The sequence below is a fragment of the Harpegnathos saltator genome, unplaced genomic scaffold (assembly GCF_003227715.2).
Source record: "Harpegnathos saltator strain DR-91 unplaced genomic scaffold, Hsal_v8.6 scaffold169, whole genome shotgun sequence".
Classification (NCBI taxonomy): domain Eukaryota; kingdom Metazoa; phylum Arthropoda; class Insecta; order Hymenoptera; family Formicidae; genus Harpegnathos; species Harpegnathos saltator.
In genome coordinates this window covers 179,131-204,943 of record NW_020229949.1, presented here as the reverse complement: position 1 = coordinate 204,943, position 25,813 = coordinate 179,131, and the positions used below count along the sequence as shown (strand labels likewise).

General features: G+C 48.6%; 1 protein-coding gene across 1 annotated transcript in view; it reads right to left on the bottom strand.

Moving 5' to 3' along the window:
• Nucleotides 1–714: 714 nt before the first annotated feature.
• The window catches only part of Mid1 (calcium-permeable channel component Mid1), a 95,220-nt gene continuing 70,121 nt past the window's right edge, over nt 715–25,813 (bottom strand). The window contains 3 exon segments of the mRNA XM_025297082.1: nt 715–2,562; nt 3,325–3,531; nt 5,466–5,688. Coding sequence (XP_025152867.1) covers nt 1,304–2,562; nt 3,325–3,531; nt 5,466–5,688 — 1,689 coding nt within the window. The 3' untranslated portion in view covers nt 715–1,303.

Below are 25,813 nucleotides of genomic sequence, written 5' to 3'. Positions count from 1 at the left end.
TGCTCGCGTCCGAGACCACCCTCAGCTGCCCGTTCTCTCGGCGAAGAAACTATCTACCTACGGCTCTTTTTTATCCTTAATGTCGCCTCGTTAGAGTTTAACGTCTTATACTCATCCGGTGTGTATGTGTAATCTTGCATGTATATATGTGTGCGTTGTGTGTATTCGTGTGGTACGTGTGCATGTCTCTCTCTCTCTCTCTCTCTCTCTCCCTCTCTCTCTCTCTCTCTCTCTCTCTCTCTCTCCCTCCCTCTCTCTCCCTCTCTCTCTCTCTCTCTCTCTCTCTCTCTCTCTGTATGTCCGTCCCCGTTCATTGGGTGCCGAGTTCTCAAACTCTTTTTTTACCCCTATTTTTCTCACCTTCTCTCACTCGCTCTCACTCATTCCTCTCTCTCTCTCTCTCCCTCTCTCTCTCTCTCTCTCTCTCTCTCGCTCTGTTCCTCACTCTTCCTCTCTTTTTTTCTCGTTCTCTCGTTTTCTCGCTCATTCTCTCACTCTCACTCGTTTTGTGTGTAACGTAATTTAATGTGTAATAATAATAATAATAATAATAATCGTATCGTTATCATTCTATCGTTTACTTTAAACGTTACTCTTCAATCGTTTCTCTCTCTTTATATATATATATATATATTTGTTTATTTATACTGTTTATTACTCCATTATTTAGTTTTCATTATTATTAATTAACTATTATTATTTATTTATTCATTATTATTGTATTATTATCATTATTATTAACGCTAGACATTACGTTTCCTTCGTCCTCGGTTGTTCTGACGATTCATGTATTTTGCTGTTTTTGTCATTCGTTTGTTTTCTCCCTTATCCCCGTTCGTTTGCTCCAACCTGCCCGAAATTGCTCGAGTCGCGGACGCAGATCGCCGAGCGCGCCTCCTCCCTCCGTTCCGCACGCATTTCGCATCCTCCTTCGTCGGCCCCGTCTCGTTTCCTCTGCTTTTCCTCTCGCCGTCGGCGTCGCCCTTCATGCGGCACGATGGTGTTCTCTGTCCGCCGACATTCTCCCTGGGGACATCCTGCGCGTACCCGTACTTTCAGTGCCCGGACCTCGCGTTTTCGCTCGCGAGAGAGCCACGTCGTTCCCGTCGTATCGACGGCGGGCCCCTCGACGTCCTCGTGCCCCGCGACGATCATCGACCCTGTGTGTATGTGTGTGTGTGTGTGTGTGTGTGTGTGTATGTATGCTCCTCGAGTGTCGGCACTGCGAGTGAAAGCTCGCGGTTACCGCGATAGAAAAAAACCCGTACGATCCTGCGTATTCAGGAAAGCGAGGCAAGCCATTCTATGGCGGGTCCTTCCTCGACGTCGACTTGGCGGAACACGCGTCCATCTCGAGTGTCCTGGAGTAAGCCCTTTTCCTCCACCCGCTGCTCGTTTTTCTTCTTCTTCTTCTCCCTCTGCTCCTTCTTCTTCCTCGCCGTCGCCGTCGTGTTCCGCGAATCGCCGTACGATCCTCCCTCCGCGAAGGCACCGACATGCCCCGCGGCCGCCATGTATCCCGGCACTTCCGCCACCAACGCCATAGCCACCAGCACCACCAGTCGCGAAACCGACGCGAACACGCTGCGAGCTTCGGGTACGAGCTGAGAATCGAGATGGACGCGCCGACCAGGACGGATCGCCAGAACGCGACGTCGGGAGTCCTCTTCTCGGTGGCGGCGGCAACGGCGGCGGCGACGGCGGCGGCGGCGACGGCGGCGACGGCGGCGGCGGCGGCGGCGGCGGCGGCGGTCGGGAGTCGCGCGCAACGAGCTGCGCGCGATGGCGCTTTCCGTCGGCGACGACGGCCGTCGGAACTGCCGCCCCGCGACCTCCACAACCTCCATCTTTCCCACCGGCGACTCCTCGCGATCGTCCTCGAGACCCCGCGAGATATCGCGATGGTGGACCTCGGCGTCTCCTCGTGCTCGAGGTGCGCGCGACCCCGAGCTCGACCTCCAAATTGACGGAGGACTCGAGGACCATGTTCCTTCTCCTTCGCTCGGGATTTCCAGCGAAAGTGTCGGCTGCTGGATCTTCTCCAGGACCTCCACCACCACCACCCACGGCGACGGCATTTCATCACCGCTCTCCTCGGCATCCCGAGGACAAACAGGAGGCTCCGCACTACGGCGAACTTGGCTGCGCGTGATCCGAAGAAAGCGAGGCGAAGACTACCGTCGAGGCCAAGGCGCGCTCTCAGGAGCAGGCAGAAGGTGCTGCTGATCACCCGGAACAGAGCGAAGGGACTCCAGAACGCAAGGTTGTTGTTGTTGTGTAGTGCTCCGTTGCCGGACAAGGAGATCAGGATCATCGAGCAGAGCCAGAGGAGCTGAAGGACGACCGACGGGGTCGATCGGCCGAGAGAGGACGCGCTCGATATCGAGCCGATGCGGCCGCTGCCGCAGAACGACGTGTCCTGCTGGCTGCTGACGGTCGTCGATGATGCCGGGGTGATGGTGGTGGACGAGGAAGCGCCGTCGGTGTCCTGATCGTCGTCGACCATTCCGCGATCCGTAGTCACTTCCGGTTGGCCCGCCTGCGAGCCCGGGTACTCTTGACCTGCGTCGGAAAGAGAAAGCCGATCGTCCGGTTAGACGAGAGAGAGAGAGAGAGAGAGAGAGAGAGAGAGAGAGAGAGAGAGAGAAAGAGAGAGTTACGGATTCAGGAGGGTAGAATGAAAAATCAGGCTACTCGTGTCCTCGCTGATTTCCTCCCGCGATCTCCCGCGGATGAGAAAAGTGCTCGGTTGGAGTTGATCGGTCGAAAAATCGACGAATCGTTAGCTCGCTTGGAAGTGATCGGTTTGGGAAATACCGCGGCATCAAGGATCAAGCGTTTGCCGATTGCCGGAGAATTAAAAGATCGCGGGAGTCAGTCGCTCGACAAATTGGCGATCGTTCGCTTCCACGGTTCGGAGGAACACTGAGGATCGGCGCGCTCGCCGATTTTGCCCTCGGGATCGCCCGAGGCCGAGCTGAAAGGGCTTGCTTGAAAGGGAGCGCCGATCGTTAGCTTTGACAAAAGCGACAAAACCAGGTTGAGGAATACAGAGGAGCAAAGATCGTAAAGAGCCACTCGCGTTCGCCGATTTCCCCTCGCGATGTCGACAGAGTTGAGGAATCAATAATTCCCCCTCTCGTCATTAATGCGAGAAATGTTCAGTCGGATGGAACGTCTTTCGACGTCCATACGCGAACGTGAACTCGCGCACGCCTCGCTTAGGAGTGTCTCAGAAGGACATACCGATTTTCCAAATCCTCCATCCAGTATTGTATTTCGAATCGAACGACTCTCGTCCGCTGATTCGCGCGCTCTACCCACCTGTAAAACCAGCCTGAGGAGGGTTGGTCTCGCATTGGGGCGCCGTCGAGGGATCGTGGACCCTGCCGTGTCTCCACGGTTCTGTACAGTTGGCGCAGATACCCGATCCTGGCGCGTCCTCGGAGCACACGTGGAAGCAGCACTCGTCGTCATCGCTGCTGTGCAACGCCCTCGCGGCCTGCTCGCCGGTCTCGGGGATGTTCGGGTCTGAAATCATTGCGTTTTCCAACGACCTGGTGACACGCGGGAACGCGGGAAAAGGTCGTCGTCCTCCCGTCCTCTCAACGCGCCCTCTCACGGCGCCGTCCAAGAGGGAAAGACAGGCGCGGAGGAGGCGATGAACGGACGCGTGATTTTTTCCCCGGTCGCGTCATTCCCGGTCGTGTTTCGATCTACCTGATGACCTTGTCAGCCGGAACGGAATGAGGGATCCACGCGGGAAAATGAACATACGGAAAAATAAGCGACCGCGATCGCGACGAGATTCAATCTCTCCTTCTGCTTTCTTTCGCTCTTCCTTCTCCCGGATTTTTATTTTTATTTTTCGCCCTCTCTCTCTCTCTCTCTCTCTCTCTCGCGCGCGCGCGTCTGAAAATTCCGCGGTCGCCGCGGTGCTACCGCGACGACCCCGCGTGGACGTAGCGGAAGGGAGGAGGGGGGGACGACTCTTTTGCTGGTCGTTGCGGGAACAACCGGCGCACCGGCGAACAGTGAGGGAATTAGATTGCTTTTGAACGGAGATTTCATCGGGCGATCTTGCGGGGTCGATGCGGCACGTATAAAGGGATAAAAATGACGGCCGAGCGAGAGAGAGAGAGAGAGAGAGAGAGAGCGCTCGCTCTTTCAATAACCGCGCGCGACACGCGTCCCATTTAACGCAGTTTATATCCAAACGCGGCGGCGTTCCCTCGCGTTTACGACACTCGCGTCGGCCTATGAAAAGGAAGAAAGGACGCAAGGGCGGGAGAGAGGAAGACAGGCAAGAGGGCTGGGGAGGAGAGAGTGCGAGGGGGAATTGGACATTGGACGGCTCAGACGTGTGTGTTCTGGTATATAAACCCTTTGCGCCCCGTCGTTGCGCGGCATTAAACCCTCATGTGAAATTGCACGGTCAATTCTGCCGGCAATGGGGGGCAAGGGGGGAGGGGAGGGCTGAAATCTCGCCGTTACTTCGCGCGCGCGCGCTCTTTCCCCTTTAATTAATAATTATCGCTCGCAACGTCGCACGTCACAAACGGATAATCCGCGGACGCGGTGCGCAAAATATTTCCGGGGCCGCTGATATATTTTTCAGACAATTACGTCAAAATGTCCGGCCGCGATTTCGGACACGGGAAGTCGAGAGAGTCCACGGTCGGGTCGACGTATTAGCGAGGCTGAAAGGAGCGATGAAAACTTGCATCTTCAAACATCCTCGTCGAACGCGACGATCGCGGCGAGAGAGTCGATCAGCGTCGTCAGGAGAAATTACGCGTGCCGGAAATCGTCGAGTACGCATCGCGGGGTTAAGCTGAGAACGGAAAGTTCACCGCGGGGACGGCGAGGTCGTGCAAACGCGAGCGTGTCAACCGAGGAGGACGCGCGGCGGCTTCGATATTGCAAAATTACTCGCGTATTATCTCGCGGGGGGGGGGGGATTTACGCGGGGCGTTCCTCCGCGGCGACGCTTATATGCACCTGCACGCGTTCACATGCAAATTTATGTATCGCGCGGTCTTAGTGACTTAGCACGGAAATGAACGTCGTCGTCGTCGTCGTCGTCATCGTCATCGTCATCGTTGCCCTTGTGTCATCGTCGTCATTGTGGTCGTCGTGATCGCGACGAGACACGAGCGAGTTGGTACGCCGCGCATCAGATGCCGCTCCGTATGTGTTATCGTTGTCTCGCGCCGTGTCGCAACTTTTGCGAAGCAGTAGGGTGCCAACGAACATTTTTACCCTTCTTCGATAGCTCGTCAAGAGAAGACAGACGGTCAAACTCCAATTGAGCGCTCGAGCTGAAGTAGTCGTGCCGTACGACGTACAATCTCGACACGCTGTCGCTTGTTCTTTTTTTTGCTGCTGTGTGTGTGTGGGTGTGTGTAAGGTAGAGAAAAAGAGCAAACGTGTTGTTTAATTAGTCACTCCCTGTGTGCCTTTACCTCTGCAAAGAAAGGTGGGTTCGCCGGCGTATTGCGTGGGGTACGCGGGGGCACGATCGCCCGGAAGTAAGTATGGACAACGTTGCTCCACGGACTGGCAGAAGGATCGGCAGGGCCTTAATCTGGTGCTGGTCCAGCTGCTACCCAGGCTATTCGCGTCCATCGGTCCCCCGTGAGCAAAGTAAGGCACCAGGGAGCTGCACACCCATTTTCTATACGCCTCCTGCAATCAGAACCATCGTATCCCGTCAGTCGCTTCTCTCGATCCCGGCATTTGTATCCTACGGATTTCATCCCGACTTATTTGGGTTTATTATCGGCAGAGAAGTTGTGCATACACACACACACAAAAAGTCTTTCTTGCGTTCGTCCAACGCGCATTGTTGCCGAATTTTAGTCGACGGAGGGTTTTTATCGAAAATCTTATTAATATATATATATATTTTTTTTTATATAAATTCTTTGATATAGATTCTTATATATACCGGGTGTTTCAAACCACTCGATGACCCGAGGTCATCCGATGTTTTCGTTAACGCGACATTTTAGAGAAAAATATTTGAGATAAAAGTGGGACTTCAAAGGATCTATTTACTGACGCTATGAATTTGACCTTGGGATAACCTCGAAAAGTCCAGTCAAGATCAACATAAAAATCTTAAATGGATACCCCAATTTTTTATTGCATCATCTTTTTCTAGCAATTAATTTGAACGACTTTTATCTGAAACATTTTTTTATTTATCTAATATTTTTTTAGATATTTAAGGAAAACTTGATAACTTTTTCAATATTTAACGCACGATATCTCGTTATCTCGTATTTGTCAGAAGAAAAAGTGATGCTAGACTGTTTTGCTCTATTTAGTCTCAAGAATATATTGTTCCAATAGTGCCATGAATTTGATTAATTTGGTGAGTTTGCAATTTCCAAAAGTCAGCAAGTTAACAAAAGTCAGGGCGCTATTGTAAAAATATATTCTTGAGACTAAATAGAGCAAAAAAGTCTAGTACCACTTTTTCTTCCGGTAACTAGCATTAGCGAGATATCGTAAGTTAAATATTGAAAAAGTTATCAAGTTTTCCTTCAATATCTAGAAAAATATTAGGCAAATGAAAAAATATTTTAGTTGTTCAAAGTATAAAAGTTGTTCAAATTGATTGATGGAAAAAGACGGTGTAATAAAAAATCGCGGTTTCCATTTCAGATTTTTATGTTGATCTTGACTGGACTTTTCAAGGTTATCCCAGGGTCAAATTCATAGCATCAGTAAATAGATCCTTTGAAGTCCTACAACTTTTGTCTGAAATATTTTTCTCTAAAATGTCGCGTTAACGAAAAAATCGGGTGACCCGAGTGGTGTCCCCCTGAAACACCCGGTATACAGTGGCGTGCAAAACTTTTGAGCCACACAATTATTATTATATATTCATTTCATAATAAACGCTAAAAACTTTACACATATATATAAACCAAATGTATTTATTTGTCCTACAATTATATAAACTTTACAAATTAATAATTCTTAATAATTCTAAATACTTTATTTTTACACAATGTCTTATTACAAACAGTGCAAAAGTATTGCGCCAAAAAGTTTTCTTATGCATAAGAAAAATATATTATTGAAAAACAATAACAGAAAATGTTGTCAACGTTTTCTTAAACTTAATACTTTGCCATGCGTTTAGAAACAATCACTGCAGCACAACGGCGAGGCATTGATGCTATTCAATTAGAAATGCGATCTTGAGGTAAATTTTGCCATTGAGTTTGCAAATCTTGCCACAATTCAGCTTTATTGGAGTGTTTCTTATTTCCTGTACGTAGTTTGAGTTCTTGCCACAAATGCTCAATAGGATTCAAGTCCGACGATTGCGAGGACCAGTCAAGAACTCGCATTTTTCTCGCGATGACAAATTCTTTTGTCAGTTTCGATGAATGTTTGGGATTGTTATCTTGTTGGAAAATCCAACCACATGGCATGTTTCGAGTTGCATATGGCAGCATATGCTGTGTCAATATATCTCGATACACTATAGCGTCCATAGTACCTGTGATCTCAACCAATGGACCAACTCCATTGTAAGAAAATGACCCCTAAACCACCACATTACCTTCACCATGTTTTACGGTAGGAATTTGGTATCTTGAGTTATATATTGTGCCTGTCTTGGACGTCGTATATACTTTCTGCCGTCACTTCCGAATAACTGGAACTTTGACTCGTCAGAGAAAAGTACTTTTCGCCAATCAACTTCAGTCCAATGTTCAAATTTCCTTGCAAAATCTAATCGAGCTTTCTTATTTTTCGCACTAATTAATGGTTTTTTTACATCAGCACGTCCTAAAAGTCCTACTTCCTTTAGACGTCGAGATATTGTACTTCGACTAATATCAGCAAGATTTTCTTCTCGTAGTTTTCGAGAAATATCCATGGCAGTTTTTCTAACATCTGCTATCGACTTTCTTTTAATTATTTTATCGACGTGCTTTGTAGTTTTGCGAGGTCTACCGTTTCGTGATTTATCAGCTAGAGAGTTCGTCAACTTATATTTAGCAATAATCCTGTTTACAATACTTTTATCAATTAATAAGCAATTAGCAATTTCGCGAGAAACCTTTCCTTGTTGAGAAAGATTAATTACGGCTTCGCGTAACTGAAGGCTTGTATGTTTCGGCATTGCGGTAGACAATAGACTGAACTTAGTTCAAGCAAATATTTACGAAGGAGTTTCATAAGAAACGTAAACAAATCGGGCTCACAAAGTCATAACAAGAATATGGCTCAATACTTTTGAACACATGTAAATATTATATGACTAAATAATTAGAAACTATGTAATTTCAATATTTTGTAACTGTACTATTATTTGTAAGAATGTTATGTCACCTATTTTATACAATTAATTTTTAGAGCAAATCAATATATTGTCATGTATCTTAAAAAGACACTATGGCTCGAAACTTTTGCACGCCACTGTATATATATATATATATATGTTTTTTTTTTATATACAGTATTTATTCTACGTTGAAGTCCTTTCTCTTACTTTCTCGCTTTCTTCCTAATTCGCCGTCCAGAATATGCTTAGCGTTAACAAATGCGATAAAATTACAAACGCGCGGAATGAGCAAGCGGAAAATGGATAAGGTAACGACTTAAAGCACGTTAAGCTGTTAATTCCTTCACACACGCGCACGCACGCACCTTTTAATTAATGCATTTCCCTATTAATGTAAAGGCTTTTCCGTCCCTCAAAGACACAGCTTTCCCGAAAAGGACAGAAGCGAATAAATTTTCATTAACGTATCATTCACGTATTTACGCATTACGACGGTTAATTAGTGGTTTATTCGTGAATATTTTGAATCCAGCGGCGCAAAAACCTGCCGTTGCAAAAATTTATGTGCGACCGTCGTTTTCTGCACTTTCTTTAACCCTTTCCAAAGCTGAATTAACTTTCCTTGAGAAAATTATTAAAATATTTGGTAGTCCTACGTTTTTTGGGTCGCTGATTACGAATATAAAGTCAGATTTGCAAAATTAAAAATGGCGGACTCAATATAGCGATCATGATGTACAAAATTAATGAAAATTCCAATTATTATTAAGTAATGACCGTAATAAGAACATATGATTCTAGACGATGGAACTCGATCGAGCTGGAAAAAAATTTAGGTGGGAAAATGTTTCAATACTACATATTTATGCTTATTAGAAATTAAACATTCATTTTTGAGTAAAATAATATTATGGATAAGATGGAGATACAGAATGAAAAAACTAGGAAAAAAGTGCAAAAAAATTAAATTTCGGCCGTTTTTGCAGAAATATCTGTTTATAAAAAAAAATCTAATCTGCGAAAAGGAATACTGAAAAACATATATGTTTTTGTATAACATCAGAAAAATATTTGGTGAAAATTTCAGACCTCTACGTTCAATACTCTCCAAGGAATCGATTTTTTTCTTAAAAAAAAAGCATTTTTTTTCAACTTTGATTTGTTGCAAATAATCACAAGTGACTAGTTGGGTATAAAAACCTATTGCAGTATGTTGAACAACTGTTCAGTTATCTGGAAAACTCAAATTCCCGATTGGTTCTTCAAAATTATGTGATTTACAACGCAAAGTTGAATGAAGAAAAGGTGGGAAGTATACTTCCCACTAACAGTTAAAAGGGTTAAACCAATCGAATAACAGAGGCGTATCCTAGCCAGGCACAACATTCTTTCAAAGTCTACGAACATTAATATCCTTCGGAGAGATTCCCCGCGCGCGTGAACTTTATCGACGTCTGATCGTTGTCATAATCGGCTTCGAGTCGTGGAAGTTTCGCGGGAGGAAAATTGCGATGACTCCGTTGGAAATGCTGGCAAGATTTGCCACTCCAATAATAATCGCTGCCGGGAAGTCAGGGCCGGCCGTACAGGGAGAAGTCGATGCCAAATACATAATTCCGTCGTGGTCCGCGGCGAGGAGAAGTCGCGTGGCTAGCACGGGCGATTGCAAAAACGGAAGTCGGCGAGAAAAGAGCAACGCGGAGGAAGACGACGGGCAGGACGTCGATACCGATCCATCCGTTCATCCTTCCATCCATCCATCTATCCAACCACCCATCCATCCATCCGACCGAATTAGCCGGCTCTCCCGCGGGAGCGAGCGAACGGTTATGGACGTCCTGCCTTTACTCCGCTTTTCGAGGACTGTTTGTCAAATATCAAGGATCGCTGAGGTCAACCGGTCGGAATAGGCGGTAAAGGCGGGTCAGTGTCTGACCTACATAGCCTTTGAATGCGACGAGACCGCTCTCTAGCGTATTTTTCTAGCGTGCGAGAGCGTGCTATAATTACAAACCGAGCCCGCAGGATCCTTTATACACCGTAAAGAGGCCGGAATGAAAAAGTCGAAATCAGATCAGAATAACCGCTCGACGATATTTTCACACGCGTCACGCGTTCGTTCCGCAAAGTGTCAGTTAACTTTAAGTGCTTTTCCCTCGCATCCTGCAGGCAGATATTCAGGCGTTCAACAGCCAAGCCTGCGTAGCGATAACGGTGGACTCGGCCTGCGAGCGAAATTCCTCGCCGGCTCCGGATGCGAATTTAATTCGAGCCCCCCGTTTATTGAGATCTTTACGTCCTCGACGAGCCACGAGCGATTAATCATCGGGAGAACCCTTTGCCGCGCGAGAACGTGCCTTACAGCTTGTCGCTCGACTCAATTAATTTTTCGCTGTGGGCGAGCCGAGCGTAAATCGCACGGTCAACCTTGTCCCACGCGCAGGCGAAAGGCTCTATTTCCATCTCACTCTCTCCCTCCCTCCCTCCCTCTCTCTCTCTCTCTCTCTCTCTCTCTCTCTCTCTCTCTCTCTTTCCTTTCTTTTCGAAACATCCGGTAGACACGGTTCTCTCTCTCTCTCTCTCGCGTCGTCTCTTGAAGACAGTTTATTAAATTCACCGTGTATACGCCGTACAACCTCCCGCGCGAGGGGAAAAGGGAACAGACGTCAGGAACAACTCGAGAGGCTGCTGCCTCTGGAAACGTCGCCGTTTTCCGCCGGAGAAACGTCTCGCGAACGTCGCGAATTCCGCAAGACAGGAGCGCGCGAGCTGCACTGTAGCAAAAGTGAGCAAAGTAAGCGCCGCGGGGGAGGGCCGAATTTACGCACAGGGTAATCAGACCGCCGACTCTCGCGCCGACTTGCTCGACTTTGCGCCGCTTCGCGTCACACACAGAGCGCGAGAAATAATTTTTCTCAGCACTTTTGCACACACACACACACACACACACACATATGTCTCATTTTTTCCTCTTCGTTTTCTCTTCTTCTTCGTTTGCACTGCATCTCGCCGCAGGCATTTTTACGTAAAGTTTCTCTCTCTCTCGCTCTCTCTCTCTCTCTCTCTCTCTCTCTCTCTCTCTCTCTCTCTCTCTCTCTCTCCTTGCCGTGTGAGAGATTCACTCGTTCGCGTGCGTACACGTGTCTTTTCGAGAGTTGTTGCAGAATTCGTGATATTCGGGGCTGACTAGGCGCGCGCGTCTCCGTTCCTCGCGCTGAAAGTAGCGCACCTCGCGAATTCGCGCAAATTAAAATCGCGACTAAACGGACCTCACCGTCTGCGTGAGTTTCTCGTTCCGAAACGAACGTTCTTGTATCCAATTATGCAACGGCGCACCGTTGGTGAGCGCGTGTCGTCGGAGGATCCGCGCGAGGAGGATCGATTCGCGAGAGCCCCGGATGGTCGGTGTAACAAAGGACATCGACGGATATCCTTGAGGGGCATTCGAAAAGAACGCATATATTGACCTTATCGGTCTTATCACACGTATGCACAATATACGCGATTGGGGCTGCACTCGAGATACGGCTGTTCGAGTGCGGTAACGAGCGGCGGATCCTCCGGCTCCGCCGAGAATATTTCGCAACGAGCGAGAAATATTGCGCGCTCCAATTGTGCGATATCTCGCTGAACGTCGGTTAGCGGAAAAGGAGGATTACGCAGGCAAAGAACTAGTCGAGGGGGCGAGAAGAGAGGAGGAGGGAGAGAGAGAGGGAGAGAGAGAGAGAGAGAGAGAGAGAGAGAGACTCGCGACGAAGAGGGAAGCCGTCGTAAAGAGGAAGTTCAGAAGGACGATAAAAATTACCGGAGGAAGGTAGCGCGACAGCTCTTTCTCTTTTTCTCCCCTCTCTCGAGTTCGAGCTATGCAACGGCGCGCGTATCCAATTTTTCCAACAATTCACCGGTGATTACGCGCCTCCCGCGCGGAATTTCTTGTAATTCAACAGAGAGAATTTTATTAGTCGAAAGAGCACGCGGTGGGTGGTTTTAATTGATCGCGGCGCGATCGTCGGGCTGATTAAACTTTCCGGCCTCCCTGTTGAAAGGCTCGTTAAATTTCTCGAATGCCTCTCTTCAGCACGCTATATTTTGACATTCGTTCGAATTTAGCATTGGAATCAGTTGCGCCTCGCGAGATCTCGGAATTAGCTGCGCCTTGCGAGCTGGAAAAACCGACCGATTCGACTCGGCGGGATGTATCGCGAACATATATACTCACACATGCATGCACGAAAATACGCGCAGGCTTTTCGGTCGGGGCTGTATATCATAGAGAGACCGATTCGTTTCCTCAAAGGACATCGGAAACGTATCTCGAGATTGGCCGAAAATAGGCATCCCTCCGGAGAGAGCCGGCAAGAGAATCGGAAAGAAATGCTTCTCGCGATATAGCGGAGATTCATTTCCGACCTCTCTGTCAGCTCTAGTAGGATATCCGCCATCGATAATGACGAAGGCGACGGGGACGGGGACGGCTGGCGCGGGGGGAGATTGGCAGATGAGGAATAAGCGGGAGGACAAACGGAGGACACGCGGTAGGATACAAGGAGGAGATGAGGAGCGGAGCAAGAGCGGTGACGATATTAGTCGGCGATTACCTGCGCCGGAATCACAATGAGACTTTCATGGCACTAATATTCGCGCGCGCGTCGTGAGTCTCGCGATCGCGCGCGAGAAAAGACGACGAAAAGATTCTTCTCAGTCAACACGCGACAAAAGACTTTTCTCAGTCGTCGTTACATTGAGAAAATAGATTTTCAAACGAAAAGATACAGGATAAGATGGGGGGATAGTTTTTCTCATTGGAAATAACACATCTGTACTATTGCGATAAATAAACAATAACATATTAACGCAACCGGCAGAGAATAATGTTTAAGGTACAGGGGAATTTTGGTGAGAAAGAAAACTCCTGGGACGCCAATAATAACGAAATATTAAAAATATTCTGTGAGGGATGAATGGTCAGAGGTGTCCGGGTTAGATGGTCACACGCGAAGGGATAGTTGGGCACGCCTGTAATAACGTAGAAATTTGTTTATCTTTATCAATTTTTTAAATACTTTACATCCTTTTATTAATTACTAACCTTCTTTTATTAATCCTTTTGTTAATTATTAATAAAATAAAACATTTCCACACAAGATTCTTATGGAAACCAAGGACGACATTGAAAAGTGGCAACACAGAAAAAGGCCCTACGGGAAAACATTGTTTATTAAAGAGGCGAAAAGAGAAAGAAATGTATTCGGCATCTCTAAACGAAATAAGAAGCTGTTAAAAATGCACTGAAGTTTTTAATGTTAGGTATCCAGAGAAAAATGATAGTCGAGCAGGGATCGGATCGACGTCTTTTATACGTCTAAAGCATCTAGAAAACGTCGATCCGATGTCCATTACTTGCTGTTTCTCGCTGAGTAGGCTGCCCATCTAACTCTGATCAACATGAACCATCTATCCCGTTCGGAGAGTTCGCGTATACCGCATGAAACGTAGTCTCGGTGACGAATTTTGAGGTTAAGTACGCAAATACGATGTTATTTTATTTCGTCCAAGCCCGGGCCTGATGTCGCAATTCAAAATAAACCGTATTCGCAAGGTATTTTTCCGACGTATGGAACACATTTTGCAGGTTAACAGATGCACAAAATATTTATTTACTCACAGTAATAGTGTTTTCGTGCATCAGGAAGAGACACGCCTACTCGCGGTACATTCAACTCACAACAGACCGATCAGCGCTGACGCCTGGCGTATATTAACAAAATTATAACAATCTGACCATCTATCCCGGACTTATCCTAATATTCTTAAAGCCGTAATTTTTCATGAAAAAGCGGTTACTCCGCGGTTATTCCGCGCGCAGTGGCACAAGTGAATCACATCATTACTTAGTAGCATCGAACAAATAATCCTTGATCCTTTACACATTTTTCGCCTCGGTATAATAACTCTTGTTGGCCCCCTTACCCCCCTCCCCCACACGTCGGCGTAAAGAATACCACCACGATTGCGACGAAGAGGTCTTGGAGAGGTCTCCCGCGTGATTGAGGCTGCGATTGTCACGATCGAAGTCTCTCCGCTCTGTCCTCCGCTTCGACGCGGCCGATAGTTTGTCATAGGTTTAGGCACCCTCTCGGTGCACCCCCTTGCGAACGGGCGAGGATAGGCAGAGCGGCCCCGAGGTAGGAAGATAGGTACCTACACCTGAAGTGCCCTCCAAGCCGGCTGACCCAATTCTCCGCTACCCTCCTACGACTATCTCTCCGCGTTGGAACCAGGCAGATGCGGCGCACCTCCCCCTCCCCTCTGTCCCCTCCGGCCGTCCTTCGACAACTCTCGGCAACCCCCCGTGCCGACCCGGTCTCTTTCGTCCGCCGAAACGCGTTTCTCGCGTTCGTCGACGCGTTCGACGTCGGCTCTTCTCTCCTCTTCCTTCTCCTCCACCTCCTTTCCTCACAGCCGTCATTCTTTCCGAGTGGAGCACCAATCAGATTTTACCCTCATCATTCCCCTCCCCCCCCCTCCGTTGCGTTATCGCGCACAGCCCTAACCCCTCACACGCGGACGTGTGCGTGATTTATAGATTTCTGATCTCCTGATTTATAATAACTCGATGATTGGCGATTTTCCGATCGTTCTCTCTTCGGCCATCTCTCTCTCTCTCTCTCTCTCTCTTCTTTTAGCTCTCAGTATGTTTCCTTCCTTCGCTTATTTACATGGAAATATTTGCCCGCTTTTGTCTCTTCCCCGTCGACTCTCTTGCAGTCGGAGCGTCGTTGAGGCTCGACTCTTAGCCGGGTTTCAGCACGCGGAAACCGTCGTTTCAAATGGGCGGCGTGCAAATGGCTACGTTTACCGTACACTTTGCGCATCGCGTCCGATTCGAGAATCCCGATCGCATATAATGCGACTTTGTTTCGCGCGTCCACAAATGGATCGGCGACGAAATGCGTATTAGGCGGAAGCGCACTCGAAGCGCGGAAATCGAAACGAAAGGAAAGCAACAGGCGTGCGCGTCTGTGCGCGGGGCGATCATTTGTCGCGCGCCGAGTGACGAATGTGTGTAATTGTCGTGCGTATCGCAATTAGGGAAACGCACTCGCCAGTTATCGCGAGTTATCGCGGGACTAGTTGGAATCCGTTAACTCCGGGGTGATCGATCTCCCGTGTAAAGCGACAGAAATGTTTACGCGTTTCACCCCCCGACTCGTTTCAAACGCGTTTGAATTGAGGATGTCTTGAATTCCGTCGAATAAGAATCACTCTTTAACCTTTGTCGACAGGTCGAATAAATCGGCTTTATTCGACTTGTGAGTCGAAGTTTCACTTTTGGATGGATCACGAAAGAGAGAGAGAGAGAGAGAGAGAGAGAGAGAGAAAGAGAGAAGAAAGATGACGGCAGTTTGTATCGATGCATCCTTGTCTTATCTATTTGTTTAATTTCATCGCAGGCAAAGTCCCTCTTGGGGACTGCGTAGTTGAGTCTTACAAAATTGGATGTAAAATAGCGTGTAAAAGAATTCTTAAAAACGAGATAGGAGAAGAGGAAAAAATAGTAGATAATTGCGACGCGTCGCGATATATGTGATACGCGCAACGTTTGCAGCAAGTTAATGACGAAACATTTATCGCAATTACTGGTTCTTGCTTTCCTTGGATAGCAGGTATGAATACAAAAGAGAGAGAGAGAGAGAGAGAGAGAGAGAGAGAGAGAGAGAGAGAGAGAGGGCAAAAAAAGAAGAAAGAAATTTGTTATTGTCACAGTCACAGAGTGGAGGGAGAAGCTCTCCGAGAGAGAGAGAGAGAGAGAGAGAGGGGGGGGGAGAGAGAGAGAGAGAGAGAGAGAGAGAGAAATTCCCTCGCGCAGTACCGGAGACCGACACAATGGGTAGCGAAATGACAACGCGATCGACGCGGCGAAATCCCAGCGCCCCGGGTAAAAGAAAGGCAGAACGAATGTTCCCAGCCTCCCCTTCCTTCCTGCCAGCCACCCCCGCAGTCTGGACCAATCGTTATCGTGTAATCCGGCGGCGGTCCGTGCGGTCTTGTCTAATCGATAACGGCCTGCTGCTCCGACGGGATTAAAAATTAAAACCGCTGTTTAAACGGCCCTAAACGCGCCCGCGGAAAGAGACAGCGCTTACGTGTGGAAAACCGCAGGATGCGAAGGGGAAAAAAAACTCTCCTTTCCTTTCTCTCTCTCTCTCTCTCTCTCTCTCTCTCTCTCCCTCCCTCGCGATCCCGCGGACTTTCTGCGGCGCAAAATCACGCCGCGCAATTTCAAGTTAGTCGCGAGCTGCGATTCCGCGACGCTTCGACGTCGCGGCCCGGAATATTTCGCGCTAGCGAGGCGAGCGCGAACCCCTCGTTCGCGCGGCGGTTCCTCGCGCGAGTTTCGCCGTCGCATTTATGCGCATACAAATGGGGTCTAAATGAAGTTTTCCGATTCGGCACAACGTGACGCGCGACGCGCGCGCGCTTCGCGTCCTTCGCCGAGCGAAATTCGTTCGCGTCTTCGCGGAACGGAACGAAACGCGACGGAAGGAAGAAGCACACGTGGCATGGAGTCGCGACGGGCCACGAATGCGTGCCGGAAAACGGCGAGGTGGCTGTCTTGTTAACCGGCCAGCCGGCTTCTCTCCTCCTCGGCGACTTCTTCACTCGAGAAGTACCGCGCAAGCACGTTTCTGTAAGCTCTCCTCTATTCTCTTTCCTCCTTCTTGCTTTCTTTCCCTCTCCCTTTCTCTCTCTCCCTTTCTCCGCAGGGCGTCCTGCGTCGCAGGAGAGGCAGAGGCTCTTGGAACTAAAACTCCGGGAAATTCGCGCCGTCTTGTAATTATCGCGCGAGCTTTCCGCGGCATATTGCAAGCGCTCCGCATCAGCGTGAATGACGGTCGCATGAGCAAATAGAGAATTGAGCCCTCGCTGCGGAAAGACGGGGAGTCGCGGGTGCAACTGGCGCGTTATATTTAAGGAGGATGTCACCCCTTGTAAAAACTATGATCGTCACTTTCGCAATAGCCAACAATCTCGCTCGCTCGCTCATTCGCGCGGGCGCGCGCGCGCGCCGACGAGCTCGTAAAGGATTAAATGAGACCTCGAGGAGCGGCCGGCAGGCGTTAGAGAGGAAAAGTCAAAGCGCGCCACTTGAGAGGAGAAACCCCTTAACTATGCACGGGAGGAACCCATCCAGGAGGAAGAAGCCGGGGTGGGTGGGTGACGTAACGTAAATAAGAAAGCGGCAGGCGCTAGTCAAAGCTGCGACACGAGGGTCACATCGGCGGCGTAGCCGTCGTCGTCGTCGTTGTCGTCGTTGTCGTCGTATCGGCCCGGAGCACCGACAACGGGGGAGGGGGGGAGCGATGGTGATGCAGCACGGGGTGGCCGAGAGGGGTGTCGGTCGCGCGGCGATGGCTAAAGCAATGCCCTCGGTCAGGGTGACCCAGTTACCTGGCCCATATATGTCTCCCCCCCCCTTCATGCTCCTCCACCCCAAAATCCTCCCGTTTGCACACGACCGCCTGTCCCTCCTCCCTTGATTTACTCGTCCTCCCTTTGCGTGCTCGTCGTTGTCGTCGTCGTCGTCGTCGTCGCACCTCGGAAGCGTCCTTTTTCATTCTCTCCCCCTTTGTCTCCGCCGCTCGCTGTAAGCCCCCTTTGGTGACTCCGGCAGTCGGTGCGCAGCCAGTAAGACGATTATCAATGCGCTCGCGTGTCTCCCACCGCCGAAGTCCTCCAAGCCCTGCGCGCAGTCAACCCTTGTTTTCCTGCGCTCTTCTTCTCTTTTCCTTACCCCCGCTCGCGCCGACACGTCGCGTCGCGTCGCTTCGCCGAGAAGGCTTTGCGCCGCTCACGGAAAGTTGGACTCATTACGCGGTGATTTACGGACAAGATAACGGGGCCGGTCCGACTCGGGGAATCCGCTTGTATCGGACGCAGCCATCGCGAGCGGCAGTCGCAAGCGAGCGAGCTGGAGGGGGAGGGGGGAAGGGGGGAATCGTCGCCGGAAGCCGGAAGTCCCTGTTCCGCTCGTGCACTTTATTCCGCGCTCGACGCGCGAATTTTTCCGCGAATCCTACTACCGCCGCTCCACTCCCCCCCCCCCTCCGCCCAACGCTGTTATAAATATTTGATCGTCTGTGAGATATTATGTCGTTCTCTCGCTCGCTATTTTCATCAATTAATTAATCCGGCTTCGCCGAATCATAAGCAACACGTTGACGATATTCCGATTGTTCTAATAGTCGGATTATGTTACATCAATCCGCATTCGCTCGATGACCGGAGACGTTTGACAGCTACGGTTATACGTACTTATATATTCCCTCTCTCTCTCTCTCTCTCTCTTCATCTATCTCTTGACAGGATCGGAGCCGGCTAATAAGCAATCGCGCATAAACGCATACCGCAGTTACGGCCTTAATGAAGCGCGCTGAGTTCATGAAGGAGAAAGAGACAGCAGGAACAGCAGGAGAATAGAAGGAAGATCGAGAGAAAGAGAGGGGGGCCGGGTAGTAAAGGAAGGAGAAATTCGAATTGCACAATTAATCCGGTAATTCAATCCGTGGCGAGGAGGGAAAAAAGAAAACGATCCGAATACCGACGCTATAATTGGGTTAAGTTCCACATCTCCGCTCCAAGTCTCTCATTTGCTGGTCATCCTCCTAGCCTAGTCGTGCTGTTTCCTACCCGTTTCTTTTCTTCTTCCGTCTTCTTTTCTTCCCAACCTCAGTATATTTTCCTATCCTTTTTTTAATTATTATCCGCCGACGAAGTGCGGGTTTCTCTCTCCTGTCTCTCTCTCTCTCTCTCTCTCTCTCTCTCTCTCTCTCTATGGGACGTTGAATTTATGCACGGCGCGCCCAGCCTTTACTCTCCGGTCGCGTTCGCGACGTATAATTACTAACAAGAATATTGGCGTGGCCGGCCGACAAGCCGGCGTATCACGCTAATTGCGTGTGTGTACACGGCGTATCCACGGTAATATCCACGCCAATCATAGGCGCCGACTTAGGGTGGGCAGAGCACTTTTGGCCCCCCGAATAATTTTACCCTCTTCACTGATTATTTAACAACCACAAATAAGACAAATGAAAAAATATCACGCATGCCTTACTCTATTCACAGTTGAGCTGTCAATGCTGCTTGTCAATGCGCGGGCTCAATTTCCCAGCGATGCGTACAAGGTTGAGTGAGAGAAAGAAGGAGACGGAAAAGTTCGAGCTTGGACGCGAGATCAATGACAAATTTTGGTGATATAGTTCGTTTATTGCAACAAGAACGACATATAGCAGAGTCGCTACCAGGATTAATAAAATTTATAAAATTAATCTTGACAATCCCTGTAACTACGTGCACAGCGGAACGGTGTCTTTTTCTTCCTTAAGGAGGCCACTAATTTATTTACCTACCACTAATTTATTTACGGAGTAAAATGACTCGATAGCGATTAAATTCTTTAAATATTTTACATATACATAAGGAAGGAGCTATGAAATTAGATTTGAATACTATTGCTAACGAATTTATTAATCAAAGTGAAATCCGTCGCGCGAATGTTTTACGATTATAAAATAAATTAATAAACTTTCTTTCTTGATTTTGTGCACTTAAATATTTTGCTTGTATATGCAAGTATGTGAGGTGTTAAAAGTTAAGTTCAACGTTCTCGCATACTTATAAATGAAGTCATTTTGTATCAAAAGGTCCTAATTTATAAGTTAACTTTTAACATCCTATATAACCTACATACTTCTAAATATTTTCACCCCTCCCCCTGGTAATGTAAGGACTACTAAAAAAAATAGGTCATGACTTCTCGCCTCCCCAATATTTTTCCCAAGTCGGCGCCTCTGACTCCGATAGTACCTAATCGCGCGTCCACCCGCTCGGACGGTCGATAGGCGCGCTATCGTCTTTGCGCGCGCAAATTCGAAAAGAGTCGAGATCACGTTGGACCGAGTGAGATGATGCGTTCGAGTCATTGGGAACGCGCGTTGGCCGAAAAACAAATAAACATATGTATTTCGCCCGGTTGTTTACTCGCTCGCCAACTTTCGATGGATTCTCGTTATACAATCTGTTTTGACCGGACAAAGTAACAAAGCCGTTCACTCAGACCGCGTAATGAGAGCTTTCGTCGCTAAAAATCGCGGGTTACGCGACAGAGACGAGCTGTTCTCCTTCCTGCGCTCCCGCATCGCCAGGGAAAAGCCGACGCGCATTTCGGGCCGCGAGCGTTGAAGTTTTCGATACTGTCGCCTCGCTGCGTGCCAATTAGTCGCGCTCCAGATAATGAGCGCGGATTTTAACCGGCGAATATTTTCCGCCCTCGTGGACTACAGTTGTGCGCGCGCGCGCGCGCGCGTGTTTATGTGTGTAAAGCGCGGAGCGTGTTTGCACCGTGTGTTTGTGCGCGCGAGACTGCCCTCCCTCCAGCATTAACGGGGAAATATTTCACCCCACAAACCGGATATTACTTCCGGCGTCCTCGTGTGTACGCGGACGACCGCTTACGCGTGTGTCGCGCTCGCGGCATGCATGTTGCACCGCGCTGCAACGCATTCGCGGCCAATAACTCGACCGTAGCGAGCCCGAGAGCAGAAAGGAGGAGGAGTAGATACGCAGCGCAAGTGAGGAGTAAGAGAGAGAGAGAGAGAGAGAGCGTTATTTATTGAGCGCTCTGGGACAATGTCCCTTCAAGCGCAAAAAGATCAAAAATGATACAAAGAACTTTTTAGTTATATATTAGTTGAAAGAATATGCAAGGTAAGTATAAACAAGTAATGGAATGATATATGAAGAAAAAAGTACAAAAATAATATAATAAATAATGGTATAAATAATGATAGATTAATTTGGAGTAATATAAAGTAATATAAAGTAATGGAGTAATAATTAGGCAGTCGGGGAGTGAAGACGGTCGCCAGTACTGTATTTCATACGATTATAGCAGGCTCGTATTAGACCTCTCGACGAGGCGTTCGTATAGTGCGTTTTTTGAACGACTGCACTGAGTCTGAATTTCCGATGAGCGAGAGAGAGAGAGAAGAGAGGAGGGGGGAGGAAGACTGGGAAAATGCGAAAAGCGAAAGGGTTCGGAGCTCAATAGGCGAGAGATTGTCACGCTCGCGGCCGTTCTCCACCCCAACCCGCCGGTCGTTACCGAAAATCGAAGTCCACAGGTTTGGCAAACCGGCGCCGCGACGCCGCGCCGGCGAAATTGAAACAAGCGGGCGATTGAAAAATGAAGAGCCGCTCGCCTTTATCCCTTAGTTGTTCCACTTAGGCGCATGTACAAGTGATTGCGTTTGGGAAACATCATACAGGCAGATTCAGAGTAGACTCAGGTAGATAGACTCTCAGTCGCGACCAACGAAGCTCGCTGAAGCGTATCGCCGAGCGCCGAGCGCCGGGATAAAACGCTCTGATCAGCAAATTATTCGTTTTTCGTGTAAGTTGGTAGCGTCTCCTTGATTCGGTCTCGAGCTTCGTCCTTTCGGCAACGTCGATCGAAGCAGCTTCGTTTTACGGGGTTTACAAAATGAAACAAACAAATATAATAAGTGAAACAATGAGAATAAATGGAATAAAGGAATGTAATAAGGGAACCGCGCGGACGCGATCGCTCGATTATTAATGCCTGAAGATATCGAGAAGAAAGCTCCCTTCATTATTTATTCTAATTAACTTACGGATGTTTAAAAGTCGCCTTCGGCATCCCTTTGATGCACTTTTAATTTAGCCCTGAGTATTGCCTTTTAGTCCGCGTCTCCACGTCGATTCAGAGTTCGAGAGTTTTCGTAAAAGCTCCGGACGGTGCATGCTCGGTATATCAGCAAGCGCTGTACGCAGCGTGCGCCGCACGATGGCGCTGCGTGTGCTGCACGCTGCACGCGCTAGCGGGGTGAATAACCACGTGGTTGAGCGGCCAGTTGATTCGGCGCGGAGTGGGGGCAAGGCCGCTGCGAAGCGGCCTTGCCGAGTGCGATTAGCGTGCTGAGTCGCGCGATGGAATGCGGACTTGCTGTCGCTTCCGAGAAACGCCGTCATTCAGCAGATGCCTTTGACTCGGTAAGGTAAACGTCCCAATGGCCGGACACGTTCCAGTACCCGACTACTTTGAAAAAAAATATTTACCATTTATTTCAACAATAACGAACGAAAGTTGTAATTATTATAAAAAAAAAAAAAACTCCAATATTTGACGCTTAGTTGGAGAAAATTATACCCAATTTGGTGCTTTCGTGTTGAAGTAAAATTTAATTAAATAAGTATCTATATTTATATTATTTCCCGTTTGCAGGTGCTAATTTTCTAATTGCGGTCAGAATATATCTAAAACAAATATATCCGAACATTGGGCCATAACATTGGGTTCAACTCTGTCCCGGTCACTGGTACATTAATGCGCTTCATTGTTTGTGTAAATATTTCATTAATAATAGATATATACATCGGCTCGAGTCATTTTTCTCTACTTAAGGGAATCCTCTTGAGTTTTCGAATAAATGCAAATATTTATGTGAAAAGTATTTTTAATATTGTATATTGTATCTTTTCTGACAACCTACGTTTAAATGTCTGGTTACTGGGACATTTACCTCGCGCTCTCGACGTTTCGGTGGTGTCTAACGACGAATCTATGGCACGGCTCGATACCTTCGTTTCTCGGGTCGAAGCGCCTTGCGTGAAAACCCATTGGCAAATTGAGATTCTCGCGCGTTCGAGGCGCGGTTGCTGTTGAGAAGGGGGAAAGGAGGATGAAGTGGGACAAAAAGGTAAATTGGATTATCCTGATGATGGAAACTACGGATTGTGTCGGAGTCGACGCGGAGATCTGCGGGGATTAATTACCGCCACTTGCATCGGTAATATCGCGAAGAACGTTCTCCGTGCCGGATGAGATTGGAGGGATTAAGGGAAGTTTTCGTAAGCGAGTTTGAAATTTTTCGGTGCATTTAGGAAAAATAACGAAGCGAAGTTTCCTCCGTTGATTTCAACACCGCCGGAAATGAATCTGATTTATCCGCGCGAAATTGCACCGAGGAAGATCGAAAAATCGCTGAATTATCAGTCACTCGCGCGAAGGACTCGCCTGACGCGACGAGGAAGCCGACCAGCGGAGACGCGCGGAGGACGAAATTCTCTGGTCTGGTTGATTTTAAACGAGAATCGAGTTATAATCAGGCTGAGAGAGGCGTCGAGTTAAGATACTTCTGGCTAACTTCTCATTCCGCCAGCGAACTCCTCTCCGCCAACACAATGAGAATGTTTTTTCTTCTTCCTCACCCCCTTACCCTTTCTTAAACGCCTCCTCCGACGAGAGGGCGAGAGGCCGTCGTCGCGGGGTCGTCGCGCGATTTTAAAGAAGAGGGTGCCCCTTTCGCGCGCTTTGTGCGAATCGCGCGCGCGCGCGCGCGGTCGGCGATGCGCGACCGCACACTTTCGCAAGCTCGATAGCTCCGCGGTCGTTGGGAAGACAATTGCCCGGAAGACAGCCGCTGGCAAGTGTCACTTTTGTATGCACACAAAGCGCGGTGGCCGCGCGAGACAAAGCCCGGGAAAAAGCGCGCCTCTACGCCTCGCCGGCTTTTATCGCCGGCTGACGCGCGCCGCGCGTCGAAATTTGCATGTCCGCCCCGAACGAGCGAGCGAGCGAGCGAGCGGCTGAAATCCCACGACTCGTCCCGATAATCGCCACTCTCGTATCTTTAATCGTGCCGGAAAGCGTTAATCTCGAGGCCCCCCCCCCCCTTTTATGACGATACCACTCTGGTATCGAGCGGCTTAGCTCGTCGTGTCGTCGAACAGTCCGCCGCGTTTCTTCCAAGAAATTTCTCTTCTTTCCCCTCGACAGATGTTTGAAGAATATTAATCTTCTCGGGGGATACTCCGACATGTTTACGTGTACATTTAAATTCGTTCAATATTTTCCTTCCTCGACTCAAACATTGTCGGCAAAACTGTCAAACATTATTGCGTGAGGAAACGTTGAGGAAATTCTGCAAAAACGTAAAGAGAAATCTCGCCGTACGACTGATAGACGTCATGAAAGTTTTAAAACCGACTCTCAATGCTCCGCGTGCAATGAGAAACAATTTCTCTCAATAAAATAGCTCACACCCCTTGGCCACTTGGCGAACACTTGCGCACCACCGTGCGAATTTCCCAATCCGAATCTCGGAAATTTCGAAGATGCGCATACATTTGTTTTTACAACTTACTCGTCGCGCGACTGAAGATCGATTCATCACGCCCCTTGGTAAAAGCCCCTTGGTTTCCTCCACTTGGACTGGAGGGTTGCCAGATGCAAAGTGACCATTTCCGGGACATTTTTTAGGCGATACGGTTGTCGCCTAAAAATGGATTGTTGGAAAGTTGTAGTTAAATTTGAAAGGTGGAGGAGTAAGACGGGGCTAAGAGGAGTCGTCGCGTACTCGCGATAAATGAATGTGTAAATCAGGTAAACCAGCAGAGAGAAGTTTACATAAATTGTTTTTTACACAAATGACCATTTTTTTTCTTTTCTTTTTACCGCACAAATGGCTTACTCGACATCAATTTTCTCAGATGGCACGTCAAGTTGACCTTACAAATCCCGACGATTGCTTTCACATTTCTCCCTAGTACCGATTAAAAACATGAATATTGTGATTATAATTTTGTTGAAATTCTGATTTTCCGGGACACGGGATAGAGTTACAAATTTTCCGGGCCAATCCCGCAATTCAAGGCCATCTGGCAACCCCCAGACACGAGCGGGATCGCGTGTCGCCGCATCGAGTCGTGTTAAACCGCTGACGAAACGGAACCTTCTCGCGCGCGGCCAATTTAATCGGCTCGACATCGTGCGTGTCAAAAGCAAGACACGCGCCTTTGCCTCGATAACGCTTATAATTATCGTCAAACTGGTTACACTCGCACGTCCCTGCGCAGATGGATCGGTATTGTCAATTAGAGAGATTATCGATCCCTCGGGCGACTGAAGACCTCCGTCAGAGTTCACTTTTCTACACAGGCTAACGAGATCTCATGATGAATCAAGCCCGCGAACAATGGCCGCGGACGCTTTCTTCTTGTTATTGAGCGCGCGCGCGCGCGCGCCGCCGCCGCCGCCGGGATTTCCCTTTCTGCGTTCGCGTTCGCGATGTTAAAAACGACAAGTCGCCGGGAGACGGACTTGTGATGAAAAATCATGCGCCGGAAATGAAATGCGGCTGACTCGGCGGGTGACAATACGCGCACTTTTAGGCTATCGCGGGAGAGGGGGAGGGATAGGGGATAGGGCGGAGAACCCCCCCCCCCCCCGTGCGAATGCCATCGGCCGACATGTCGCGAGCGCGACTAATGGGCTAGGCCGTTACGTTTTACAGCGGTTCCACGTCGCTGACACATCGTCGATGAGGATAATTACGGTACAAGTAACAAGATGACAAACGCCGCGTGCGCGCCGTTCTTCGCTGGGTCTTCGATCTCACGGCTCTAAAACGACCGAGG